The sequence below is a fragment of the Coptis chinensis genome, chromosome 3, assembly GCF_015680905.1.
Source record: "Coptis chinensis isolate HL-2020 chromosome 3, ASM1568090v1, whole genome shotgun sequence".
NCBI classification, from domain to species: Eukaryota; Viridiplantae; Streptophyta; class Magnoliopsida; order Ranunculales; family Ranunculaceae; genus Coptis; species Coptis chinensis.
In genome coordinates, this window is record NC_141458.1 from 113,920,917 (window position 1) to 113,935,070 (window position 14,154).

General features: G+C 37.8%; 1 protein-coding gene across 1 annotated transcript; it reads right to left on the reverse strand.

The window, feature by feature from the left end:
- Positions 1-6,674: 6,674 nt before the first annotated feature.
- LOC147513188 (flavonoid 3'-monooxygenase CYP75B137-like) lies at positions 6,675-8,853 on the reverse strand. The gene is made up of 2 exons (XM_086596204.1): positions 7,822-8,853; positions 6,675-7,622 (listed from the first exon to the last, which is right to left on the reverse strand). The coding sequence occupies exons 1-2, from the start codon at positions 8,737-8,739 to the stop codon at positions 7,020-7,022; spliced, it is 1,521 nt and encodes a 506-aa protein (XP_086452330.1). The 5' UTR covers positions 8,740-8,853; the 3' UTR covers positions 6,675-7,019.
- Positions 8,854-14,154: the final 5,301 nt, after the last annotated feature.

Consider the following 14,154-nt stretch of genomic DNA (forward strand, 5'->3'; position numbering starts at 1 on the left):
TAATAGAAAATATGTTAAGAACATGAGCATACTTGGTTTAATTCCTAATTTGAATGATGATGATTTTGTACACGGTGAATCTTGCACTAAGGCCAAAATCACAAAGAATCGTCACAAGTCAGTTGAAAGAAATACAAATTTGCTAGACTTGGTATACAATGATATTTGTGATCTTGAAGGTGTTCTGACTAGAGATGGTAAAAGATATTTTATTACGTTCATTGATGGTTGCTCGAAATTTACATATGTTTAATTGTTGAAGATAAAAAGTGTTTTTTATGCTTTTAAAGCTTATGTACTTGAGGTTCAAAATCAGCATGATAGAAACATTAAAATAATTTAAAGTGATTGAGGTACTGAATATGGTTATGCTGATTTTAATCTTTTTCTTGCAATCACATGGTATTATTCATGAGATGGTAGCTCCTTATTCACCTGAAATGAATGGAGGAAGCTGTTTTGATTATTAGCTATATATGTGTTGGATATAATTGCTAATTCTAATACAAAGGTTACACTTTATGAGCTATTGAAGAACATGAAGCCTAATTTGAGTTACTTGGGGATGTCTGGCTTTTGTAAGAAAGCATGATCCTAAAATCTCAAAGCTTGAGAGTAAGGCTTTTGAGTGTGTCTTTTTAGGCAATGCTATGGAGAGCAATGCCTACGTTTTTCTAGATATGAAGAGTAATATTTTTATTGATCATCTTATATTAAGTTTCTTGAAGATAGATTTCCATATTTATCTAGAAATAGTGGGGGTGCTAGTGGGGGTATTATCCTCTAAGGCCCCTAATATTGATGTTTCTGACACTGACATATCTAGATTGCATGATAGAATCATGGACACAGAAGATGGACCTAGAAGATATAAAAGAGCTTAGGGTCACTAAGGTTCTAGGACCCGACTTTGTCACTGTAGTTTGGAAGGAGATCTCTCATCCATAAAAGAAGCTCTCATATCTTTTGATTTCGAGTTTTGGAGAGAAGTCATTCGAGTGAGATTGATTCTCTCATGGAAAACAAAACTTGGAAACTTGTTGATTTGCCTATTAGTTGTAAAACTATAGGAATCAAATGAGTTTTAAGAATTAAGTTTAAAACCGATGGTTCAGTGGATAAGTTTAAAGAAAGACTTGTTATCAAGGGCTTTAGACAGAGAGAGAACTTGGTTTCTTTGACACATATTCACCTGTTACGAGGATAACATCCATTAGAGTATTATTTTCTGTTGATGCTGTTCATAACCTTGTTAAGACAGTATTTCTAAACGGGGATTTAGAAGAAGAGATTTACATGGATCAACCAACAGGTTACGCGGAACCAGGTAATGGTAAAAAGGTATGCAGATTACTTAAGTCACTTTATGGGTTGAAACAGGCACCTAAACAGTGGCATGAGAACTTTGATAACTTTATAATTATCAGTGGGTTCAAGATAAATGAAAGTGACAAGTGCATTTATTATAAGTACTCTAATGGGATATGTGTTATTATATGCTTATATGTTGATGATCTACTAATATTTGGTTCTAATTTACATGTTGTGAAAGAGACCAAGAACCTGTTGTCTTCTAACTTTGATATGAAGGACTTAGGTGAGGCTGATGTAATGTTAGGAATCAAAATTACAAGATCATCTGATGGCATATGGTTGAATCAGTCACTACATTGAAAAAATGTTGAAGAAGTGTAACTACTTCGATTGTGTGATTGTGAGTACTCCTTTTGATCTCTGTGTTAAATTATTTGTGGATAATGGTGAACCTGTGAATCATAAGGAATATGCAAGTATCATTGGTAGTTTGAGATAGGCTACAGATTGTTTAAGACCTGACATTGCCTATGTAGTAGGTGTTATTTGCAGGTACACTAGTAGGCAATAGATTTGGATTGGAACATCCTTTCAGAAGACTCCGAGATCACCGGTGGCTATGTGTTTAGCATTGGTGGAGGTGTTGTATCTTGGAAGTCCAAGAAATTGACCATAATAGCATAGTATGCTATGGAGTCTGAGATTATTGCTTTGGCTAGTAGGAGTGAAGAAGCTAGTTGAGTACTAGGCTTTCTTACTCATATACTAGTCTAAGATAGACGATATTAGTTACAATGATACTTTGTTGATAGCATTACAGCTATTATTGGGAGAGTCCATATTATTTTAATTTTGTGAGATTTGAAGATAACCTTGCAGATTCACAAACCTAAGCTCTGGCCAGAGATACAATGTGGATTGCTCTACTAGCATGGGACTAAAGCCAATTGAAAGATGAACATCTATGATGGTAACCCAACCTAGGGACTGGAGATCCCAAGAACTAGGTTCAAAGGGAAGAACAAGTCATAAAATGTTGGTTGTGAGACATGCATTGTTACTTATCTGTCCCGTAGTTGGATAGTAAAATGTATGAAATCCTACAGCAATAAATAAAGGTTGAGGTTTTCTGGGAAAAACTCTTAATGAAGTTCTATGGTCCTTATGGGCGGAGTGCATAGCTACAAGAGCACTCTTGATAGACTCACCTAGTGAATGTGAAAGTAGATGCCGCTTTCTATGAGAATGAGGGCTAATTCTCTAGATCATTCACGAATCCAGGAGAGCACAGGGCTTTTAATGTGCAGAACATGAAAGGAGAACACTGGATATGTTGTTTTTTTTTACCCCCATTGAAAATACCCCAAATGAATTTGAGAAATATTATTAGATTGAGAAAAAGGCGGGGAACGAGTTTTGCTCCAAGTTGTGGCGGTTATTACGTTACTCAGTTATATGGAAAAAGAGAAATGACCATGTATTTAGGAACAAGCCGGGCCAGTTTATATATATAAATCTATCTTATCCGCATCCATTAATAGGAGAAACTATCGTTTTAAGGACCTCACACAATGTGATTATAGGTAGATGATACATGTTGGTTGTAATTAAGAGGGGTTACGTGGACTCTGTGTTTCATCTTTCCCCCATTTCACTCACTGTACTTTTTCGTGAGGATCTCACTCACCGGTTGTATCTAATTGTGCTATGGCAACTTTCATTATCAATAAAGTCTACTTATCCGCAAATTAAAAAAAAAAAAAAAAAAAAAAAAAAAAAGCATCCACATGCAAATCAAAATTACATAATATACTGAGTTGGTACTATAGTGTCAAAAAAAGTTTTCTGCAAAATTACTTGACATTAGATGTAATTATGAGTGGTGTAGCTGGCCGAAGGCGGGTAAAATGGCTAGTTTAATGAAATGGTAGGGATTTTCTAGCCCCATAAGTTTTCAGACTCTCACTATAATACATAGTCGACAAGCTTTTTAACAACGTATACACCTAAGTAGGTTGCAAATTTGAATCCCACCAAGTGTTGGTTAGAGTTTATTTATCATAAAACTAGGTTCAAAACCCTGATTTCATTCTTTATTAGCCTAAAACCCATCGACTTTATGAATTACGTCTAAAGCCCACCTGGCTTTTAAAAGTGCGAAATAAAGGTTTCATTTTCGGTAAGTCGTGAGAAAAAACCAACCGTACCTTATTTGTTTTTTCAAAATACCGCATATACCCTTTTACGACATTTCTTATTCATTTCTTCAAAATCCCAAAATTGAACACATTAAACTTCAATTCCAATAACATAAACGAAAGAAGAAGAAGAAAAAAGTGTCATCCAATTAGACGAAGAAGTAAAAGAAGGAGACTTAAAAGAATTAGAAGACTTGTTTTTCAAAAAAATTGGTCATTCCATTCCTTTAAAACCTCAATCTTTCACTTTCAATCTTCAAAACCCACCAGCACATCCATTAGCAATATCAGAAAACCCTCCAACTCTATTTCCCGCTCATTCTCAAGGTAAAAATTTTATTTATTGTGAATTAGGGTTTTATCTTATTAATTGCATTGCAATTTTCTAGGGTTTTATATGGCGAGAACTAAGGATGTTATTGAATGGGCGAAAGAGAAAAAGGGTTGTTGTATTGAGGAGATGAGTGTTGTTGATATACAAATTAGTAGAGTTCATATTGTAGCTGTGTCCAGAGATTGTTCGACATTGGTGGCTTGTGTTGGTGCAAAGATTTACTTCTTCGAGATTGAGTTGCTTTTGAATAAGGTATAATGTTGTTGAAATTTTGAATTTGTTGTTGTTGTTGTTTTGGATTTTGTGGTAATTATTTTCCTGTATTTGTGGCAGATATTAGATTGGAAAATTGGGCAAATGCATACTTTTGCAATGCTAGATACAGTGAGATGTACTCGACACTAGCTGAATGTTTCAATGCATGGTTCACTAAGGAGCGTTTCCTGCCTATTACTCCTATGTTTTTTGGAATCATGGAAAAGATGATGGAAATGAATTAGAACAGATTGGAGGAGTCTATGAAATGAAATTCCATTTTATGTCCAAAAATGGAGATAGTATTTGAGGGTGGTTAGATCCAATGAAAATCAGTTTCTAGTTCATAACGACATTATTCATTCAGACTTGGAATATTTTTCTCGGCAAGGACTTACGTAGTAGTAGAGCTTTTCAAAGTTCAGGGGGTGCGACCGCCCCCACACGCACCCCCCTAGTTCCATCTATGCATTCAGTTGATTTGATGAATAGAACATGTACTTGTAACTATTGGCGTATCGATGATTTCCCTTGCATACATGTTATCGCCTGTATTGGTAGTAAGGGTGATGAAGGATATATGACAATCGCGTTTAGGCAATGTTATGGCTACATTGATGAAGGATATACGGTGATGACGTTTAGGCAATATTACTCACATTCTATCAAGCCAGTTCCAAATGGTTCTATGCCAAGATGTATGCTTGATTCTCTTGTGGTTTATCCGTGTAGTCCGAATATTGATCCTGGTAGACCCAAGAAGAAAACAATTGAAAGCACCGGTGTGATTCGTTAGTTTGTGATCAATTTTGATGTTCTCGGCAAACCATATTTTTTTGTTAATTATTTTAATTGAGATTTTTCAGTTTGGTCTTCTGACATTTGCTAATGAGAAATTAATACTCATTGTATATTTTTATTGAATGTTGATACTCATTTGAGATTATTCGCTAGTCGGTTTGTTTTATTTTTCATTTGTTATAATGGAATTTCATAGTCTGTGAAATGATTCATGTTGCAATCGTTATTGACAGTGCAACATTCACGTTACAGTTGATTGAGAGTGCAACATTCATGTTGTAGTCATAATTGACAGTGCAACATTCATATTGCTGTAGGAGTTGAGAGTGCAACATTCATGTTGCAGTCGTAATTGAGAGTGCAACATCCATATTGCAGTCGTCATTGACAGTGCAACATTCATGTTGCAGATTGTAATATTTATGTTGCTGTAGGAGTTGAGAGTGCAACATCTATCCATGTTGCAGTGGGATATTGCACAAGAACCATGCGTGAGACTTACTTTTTTTGAGCCCATCTCTTTTAGAGGAGACTTCTCCTTTTAAACTGAGTGTTTTTGTCTTTGGAATCATGTACTCATAATGTTGACAAAGCTAAACCCATTTGTTGGAAACTTGGAATTTATAAAGCAACTGGCTGAGGTATTCAACATGAACAAACATAGGATACTAGCATTTAAGAACAAGCCACCACCAGCTGCTTGTGACCGTCGATAATTATAAATGTCAACAATTGGAAGATTCTTTTAAAAACATGGATGTTACACAATTGTAAGCACACAGTACACCTGATAAACAATATTACAAAAATAATGCTATATACACATATAAAAGAATCTTGGTGGATTTGAACCACCATCCTCTTGGGATTCTTCTCCCAAGTGCTCTACCTTTTTGAGCTAAAGATCCATTCTTTTTATGTTAACTACATCATGACAATACTTAGAGTACATTTGAATCAAAAGTAATAAGTGCATTTTCTATTGTGTATAACCATTAAGTTCTTTAACATTCGTATATGAGTGCACGTAATCTCAATTATTTGATGTCAATGTAACAATGCAACATCTATCTTGCAGTAGAGGTGACAGTGTAACATCTATGTTGTAGTTGTAATTGAGAGTGCAACATTCATGTTGCAGTGGGAGATGACGATAGTTGTTGTAGTAGTATTTTGATTGTGCAACATCTATGTTGCAGTAGTAATTGACAGTGCAACATCCATATTGCAGTAGGAGTTGATAGTGGTTGTTGGAATGGTAATTGACTGTACTACGTACATCTATGTTGCAGTGATAATTGATAGTGCAACATCCATGTTGTAGTGGGAGTTGACAGTTGAAAATAACATGTAAAATCAAACAACAAGCATCAACAGTTAAGTTTCATGTTCATCTAAGCAAGAAACAAGTTCATTCAACCAAAGTACAAAATAAAACTGAAATGAGAGAGAGAGAGAGAGAGAGAGAGAGAGTTCTCACCTTTGTAATAGTTGGTTGTCTTTTGTTTCAAGTAGATCTCAGTTTTTATTGTACAAAATCGGCGGAATCGTCATTAATTTCGAATTTCGAATTTCCATGTTACACATTTCAAACTTTCAATTCAATTTGGGGGAAGGGTTTGTTTTATTTATTTATTTTCAAACTATTTAGATTTATGTTTGGAGAAGATGGGGTGAGAGACAAATTTGTAATATTACCAATAAATTGATCAGATGGCCTTTTGATATAATTAGAAAAGGTTGTGTCTTTTCTCCGAAATTAAATTGGAACATTGGGATTCAAGCCTAATCTTGTGTAATTATGTGATGGGCTTTTGGGCCAGGTGAGCCTTCGGAGTTCAGGCTAGATACATGGTGTTGTTACGATAGGAGGACCAAGGAGCGAAAGCAAGTCTTCATGGACAAATGGAGGCGGTTGAGTTTACTCAAAATAGCGCATCGGTGAGAACCTTCGGTTTAGAGTCCAATATGACCGGTGTGGGTCTGCATTAACCCTCTAAATATTTCTAAAAAAAAAAAAAAAAAAAACATGAGTACAAGAAAGCACAAAGCATAGAGCACTACAGGCAAGGATTCTTTGCACGGTACCAACTAGCACCACAGTCCACAAAGATCATCTAACTTGGCATTGGAATCACCACAAGTGGAATTTTCTTAACCAGTTCTGCTCCGAAAGACTCTGACATATCAAGCTTTGTGCCCTCTGGCAATTTCCAACTGAATGAATGCAAAAGTGAGGCTAGCAAGTAAGGTACCATTCTCTCTGCCAGTGGAATTCCCACACATACTCTTCTCCCAGACCCGAAGGGTATGTAGCTAAAGTTTGTACCCTTGAGGTCACGGTCATTATTTGAATCCATAAATCTTTCTGGCCTAAACTCCGAAGGATTGTCCCAATATTTGGGATCTCTATGTATGGCCCATGCATTTATTAAGATTCTGGCACCTTTGGGAATCGAATAGCCACCAATCACACATGAGCTGCTTGCGTATTTTGGGACTAACAGAGGGGCTGGAGGGTGCAGACGCAGGGCTTCTTTCATTATTGCCAATGTGTAAGGAAGTTTGGGAATATGTGTTTCTTCTACCATGTTTTCAAGCCCCACAACTCGCTCTAGCTCCTCTCGCGCTCTCTTCATTAGATGTGGTCGTTGCATTAGCTCTGCAAATGCCCATTCACATGCACTTGACGCTGTTCTCGTCCCAGCTATTATCATGTCCTAATAGGGAGGAAAACATGAAGCGAAAATATCAGGTATAGAATACTTGTCGAGTCAATTAACATGAAAATTAGTCAAGGTAGACTGAATTCCACCTAGAAACCGGTCTATGTAATCTTATAAACCAAAAAGGAGCAGTTTTAGATATAACATAAAAAACATCTATGGAGTACTGGAGAAGATAGTAAGAAGTACGTACCATGAGCAAGGCTTTGATGTGAGTTGTCGTCAATGGAGTATTCTTCTGATCAACCTGGTCTCTACATTGCAACAGTACTTGAAGAAAATCTACGTGTGCCACCGTCTTCATTTCGAGACGTTGCTCAATAAGTTCATCAAATATCCTATCAAACCATGACATAAGTATCTTCATTTCACGCTCTTTTCGCTGTAAATCGAACCTAGCAAGAAATGGAATAAAATCTGAGATGTTTGGTTCCCCACAAAGAGCGATGAGTCTTTGACTAAGCTTACGAAACTCCGATGTAATCTGTTTCTTTTCATCTCCTTCATGTGCCAGACCACCCCACAACATCCCTGTTACGGTATCAAACAAAGTAGCATTTATGTAATCGTGGATTGTAATGGGGATGCCAATCATGGTTCTAATATTGTTAACCATTTGACGACATTCCTTTTGGCGAATTTGATAGAGAGATTCAAGTCTTTTGTTGCTCAGCAGTTGAGTCACACATACTTTCCGAAGCATACGCCAATGCTCACCGCAAGGGGCCCAAACCAAGTCCTTACCACCATATGAGCCAGCGATCCCCACGGCTGGTGCATCATGGTTACCGAATGTTGCATCATGGTCTTTTAAGACTTCTTTTGCAACTGAAGGTGAACTTAACACAATACAATGCCGGGTTCCTAGTTTTAGCGAGAAGACTGGACCATAAATCTTTGCTAAACGGGAGAAATGGGGATTAAGATCAGGTTCAAGAAATGGGAGGTATCCGACCAATGGCAGACCTCGAGGTCCTGGTGGCAAAGGTGGTACTTCATTTCTATGTTTTTTTGTTTTCCACTTACGGAGTGTAATTACAAGTAGGATTGTAGAGAGGGTGAATGCCACTATACCGTATTCATCCAACCATGAGCAAGAATCTGATCTCATGACTGGAACTCAGAATTAGAAGATTACGCCTTATTTCCTTACCGCTCGTACAGTATTGATGGGTATTTATAAGAGCCGTAAGTTTGTTGATTTGTAAATTGATTTAAGGTAGTTTGAATTAGAAAATGGACGTGACTGATTTCGAAGTCAATGGCTGTGAAGAATATGGTCAATGTTTAAAAAAGAAGCTTAGAATTGGAGAAAATGGACGTGACTGACTTCGAAGGTGCCAAGGTGGATGACTTTGAAGAATGTGGTCACTGAGGAATTAGTCCAAGAAGCTTAAAATTGGTGGCCCATAACTCCGGAGTTCGGAGAGATGCACCATGAATCCATGATGGTGTAAGAATATGTGGATGGTTTGGGTCAAACAGGATATGTTCTTACAGCCTGCGTTCACTCTAGCCATCTTTGCTTCTTTTCAAAAAAAAATTCGTTCATGTTTTCCTACTTTGTATTTTAGGCTTTTAGCAAAGAGCAGAGATTGGAGTTGGAAGGATTTTTCTTCAGTTGATGTTGGAGGGGGGAGATATTTGCCAGTAAACCTATTTCTATGATACTTCTGAAGGAAAGTCGGCATATATGCACGCCGAAACACCTGTCTAGTCCTAGTTAAAGAGGAAAAATGGAAAATGATTACCAAAATCAAAAGTCAAAGAGTAAACTTATATGGGATGTCAAAAGCAAGTTCGGCTACGTGGTTCGCGAAAAATGAGTGAAAATAAAACATTTTCCTAGAAAGTACTTCTATTTGTTTGGTTAACTCTCGAAACAGAAAAATGGAAAATGAATTTTTCAAAGAGGTCAAAACGACTTAATTTTGGAAAACAAAAAAATAGAAAATGAATTCTTCACGGAGTTCAAGACTACGGAATTCAACATTTTTTTTTCCCAAAGAGGAAGTTGTTTTCAACTTTGAGGAGAAATAATATTACGAGATTGGGGTTTTTGTCAAAGGTTTGATCCGGTGTTTTACAGGCCTTATCCAATGGCCTACTTTTTCACTTTTCAAATAACAACCAAACAACTGAAAACAGATTTTTGTTAAAAGAATTCTTTGAATTCAATTTCAGAGTTTTTGATTTCCACTTGAAACAAAATTATGCGAACCAAACACAGCCTGCTAGTCTGACTTCTTAAGAATTTTTCAATAGAAGGCATTAATAGGCATTTTAAATTTGGGTTGATAAATAACAAAAGTAGTTTTGTAAGTTGTAACCAAAACTTATTTATTTTACCCGTTGTTTGGTTGAAATAGTGGATGAAATTGGTTGGTGTGTAATTTGGGTTTAGGGTTTAGACGATATAAAGTACTGGTGACGCTTAACAAAGATGTAACAACCCATCCTATCCTACCACATCAATGTTGTCCTCACTCAGCCACTGCAGGCTTCCAACAGTGTGGGGTTTTCAGATTCCGGACAACAACTTCCCAGGAGGTCATCCATCCATTGTCACCAAGTACGGTACGGATTTAAAACGGTATACTTGAAAAAAAAACTTAGTTCGTGTTTTAAACGGAACGTCTCGAAAAAAAAAACGTAAAAAAAAACATGGGGCATAAAAAACGGGTTTAAAATGTATAATGCATAAAATAAACGGTAAAGACCGATGATAAAGAATACGATAGATAAGGAGTTTGATTTTTTATAAGAGTGGAAAAAAAAACAGGCACAGAAAATAAAAATAAAAATAATAAAAATAAAAGAAAATTCAAATACATACATGAAAGTATCAAATTATCAATTACTCATCCAAATACTATAAGTTTTAGATTCAGTACCAAAGCACGGCCCTAAATAAGATACTACTAATTACCAACTATAATTGCATATTCAAGTACTACAAATAAGTGAATAACTTTAAAATTTTCAAGTATTAATAGTCCAAAGCAAAATAGAACTGTATCAATATATAAGTCAATCTAATGCCCGCTCTTCAAAAAGGTAAACTCCAAAACCTATTTTTCTTCTCACGTTTTCTTTTAGATTAAAAAAAAAAAACCGACCCTTCTTCTCCAGTGCCGCACTACTCGTGCGGAACCTCACTCCACCGCTGCACCCATCCTCCAGCACCTACTTGTTGCTATCACCCCCACCACCAATCCTCCACCATCTCCACCATCTCCCACCATCTCTCCAATGATCGAAAACCTGACTTTACTGTTGTTGCACCACCGGCCATCTCCATGTCTGTTCGCACCACCATGAATTACCTTCTTCAACCAGTACAAACCACCTCACAACCCCACCCATTCCATCACTGATCTATTGCCTTCTAAAACACCTAACCACCACCGGTGACATTTTCCATCACCCACCTTCCCCATATCCACACCGCCATCACCACCACCCAATGACCCAACCTAACCTTCCACCATAACCCCGTACCCACCCCTGCCCAAATCCTTCCATAGTTAGCAGCACTAATCACCTAACACCAAAAAAAAAAAAAAAAAAAAGGTTGAGAGACAGAGTTTGGAATTGCTTTATTGGTTTTGTTTTTGGTTTTGGATTTGCTTTATATTATTGGATTTGTTTGTTTGGTTTTGTTGTGGATTTGTTTGGGTTTTGTTTGGATTTGTTTGGGTTTTGTTTGATACAAACTTCCACGACCTTTAATTTACTCCATCATTGTTTTCTACCATCGTTGTTTTCTTATGGCGTCGCCGCGAGGTGTTCTCCATTGTCCATTCCATTGTTTTTACGGATGTACCAATGGTGTTACTAGAGGTAATGGTTATACACAGTCTTATATAACCAGTCATATCCAAACTTTTCATTGTAATACCGAGCGGAATGTAACCAAGTTACGAGATGCAATCAAAGCTGATTTAAATCTTTTTGTATCATTAGATTTTTTTTTTAAAAGAGATAAACAAATGGATATGTGGTAAGTGTTTTGGGATTCATGCATTTACTAGGTTTTGTCACCATGTGGAGGGAATTGTAAAGCCTCCCATGTTGTTGGAAGATGAGAGTCGGGAATGTTAGATTGTTGGCATACCACGTCCTATTATTGCTCTGCTTGAAACACCACCATCACTCACACCACAAGTATCTTCTAATATTATCCCCAGCTTGCCTATTACAGCGTCGCCACTTGATGAGGTGTTGCTAGACTGTGTCCTGTGTATACCATTTCACACAGTGAAAAGTATACCCCGTCCTTGTCATCTTGGTTTGTCTTGTGTTTTGAAGGTGGCTCTTTCTGATGTTGTTGCTGAACCTACTTCCATTATTCCATGGGTTCGTCTGTTATTGCTCCCTTGTTGCACTTTGCAAGTTTTCCAACCACAAAATCGTAATGAACGTCGCTCTAGCACTAAGAAGTTTCTTCAGCAGAAGCAAATTCTCCAAGCATTGACTACTTGGAACGAACCGGGGGGTATTTTTCAGCTTTTAGAGTCAGTTTTGGGGTCCTCTACACCACTTGTACGACATCAACCTTCCTATAGCTATAATGTGTGTAGGTGTTTGCAGAAAATCTTTGATGGGCACTTTTCAGCGGTAGTGAAAGTTTTGTCTTCTTCAGGGGTAGCCCCTAAGAGCATCTTTAGGAGAGACACTATCCTAGCATCAAACACCAAATTTTCAAGAATTTTGGTGTTTTTTCATTTTCAGGAGAGACACATGTTGATAAAAACACCAAAAAAATACCAAAGCAAACACAAAATCGACAAAATTTTGGTGTTTGCTTTGGTGCTGTATCAAATCTCTCTCGCGGCTTTAGATAAATCGCACAGTTTTGCGAACACCGCATGGGCTTTGGTGTTAGTTTGGGCCTCTGTCTCGTAGTGTTTCGAACACCAAATTTTGATGTGTCGCGATTTACCGAAAACCGCGTGGGTTTGGGCTTGGTCTATTGCACGGCGTTGCGAAAGCCGTGCGTGGTTTGGTGTCGAATATTTGATGTTTTTCCTGAAGTTGCTTGGTGTTGGTTTGGTTTGGTTCAAATATTTGGTGTTTTTCTAGTATCTCTCTTAAAAATGCTCTAATACCCTAGAGACTCAGGCTATGCTAGAGGCAAAGCACCCTAGGTGCCCACCACCTTCTAGACTAACCATTCCTCTCGATGAGCCTCCTATGTCAGTTGAGAAAGATATGGTATTGACATGCATTAGGTCTTTCCCTAAAGGGACGTCTTGTGGTCAGATGGGCTTCGTGCTCAGCATTTGTTGGATGCTATGAGTGGTGTTGCTTCTGCTGTTGGTACATACCTTCTGGAAGTTTTGACGCTTGTGGTGAACTTGTGGCTAGCAAATCGGTGCCCACATGCTTTGGCTGAATTTGTGGCTAGTGCGCCACTTACGCCTCTCTTAAATCTAGATAATAGCATTCGTCCAATAGTAGTAGGTATGGTTTGGCGTTGTCTTGTATCTAAAATTGCTATGAAAGGGGTGGCTAGTGATATGGTCTAGTACTTGGGTGATTTTCAGTTTGGGGTTGGTACGCCGGGAGGAGCGGAAGCAATTTTGCATGCTGTTAATCGATTTGTACATGACAATTCAATGTAGATAATATCTCTTTCTCTACGTTACTTGTGGATTTTCATAATGCTTTCAACTTTGTTGATCGAGCATCTATGCTGAATGAGGTTCACTTACGATGTCATTCTATTGGTCCGTGGGTGGAATACCTATACAGCCAACCAACTAGGCTATACCTGGCGGAAGATCACATTTGGTCCGCAACAGAGATTCAGCAGGATGACCCTTTAGGCCCACTTCTTTTTGCACTAGTTTTACATCCACTAGTGTTGCATATTCAGTCTACTTGTCATTTAGAGTTACAGGCATGGTACTTCGATGATGGGACTGTGATTGGTGACACAGAGCAGGTTATGACAGTGTGTTACATATTATCCGAGAAGCAGGGCCGTCATTAGGGCTTGTCCTTAATGAGACCAAGACGCTCTAACCTTGCTCTTTTTCCTGCTAGTATATCTAGGCCACAGCTTGGGGTCAGGTTACTTGGAGGAGTTGTCAGCATGGATACATTTTTTATCTCTGGTCTGGTTCGTAAGCGTGTTGAGAAAAGTTTTAAACTGCTGGATACACTTGCGCAACTGAAAGACCCGCAGTGTGAACTGACTCTTTTACAAGCATGTGTAGGGTTGCCTAAGTTGATTTTTGCTCTACGTACTTGTCCACCTACTTATTTTAGGGAAGCAGCTAGCATGTTTGACCATGGTCTTCAATTTGCTATTCAAGGAATTGTTGTTTCTGATGGACCTGGTTTTGGAGATCTCCAGTGGCGTTTGTCGACCCTTCCACTTCATCTTGGTGGCCTTGGTATCTGTTGTGGAGATGATGTCATCAGATTTTCTTTTGTAGCCTCATGGATTCAAACCGAGGAGGTCCAAAACCACATTTTTAGATATCGTAACACTACGCCTATGAGTGCTGTTTTTGAT

What these genes read in the sequence shown, in the direction of transcription:
- LOC147513188 (XM_086596204.1), bottom strand. Translation starts at nt 8,739, where the DNA reads ATGAGATCAGATTCTTGCTCATGGTTGGATGAATACGGTATAGTGGCA. An exon ending in ACATCAAAGCCTTGCTCATG is followed by an intron (nt 7,623 to 7,821) that starts GTACGTACTTCT and finishes CCTCCCTATTAG; the next exon opens with GACATGATAATAGCTGGGAC.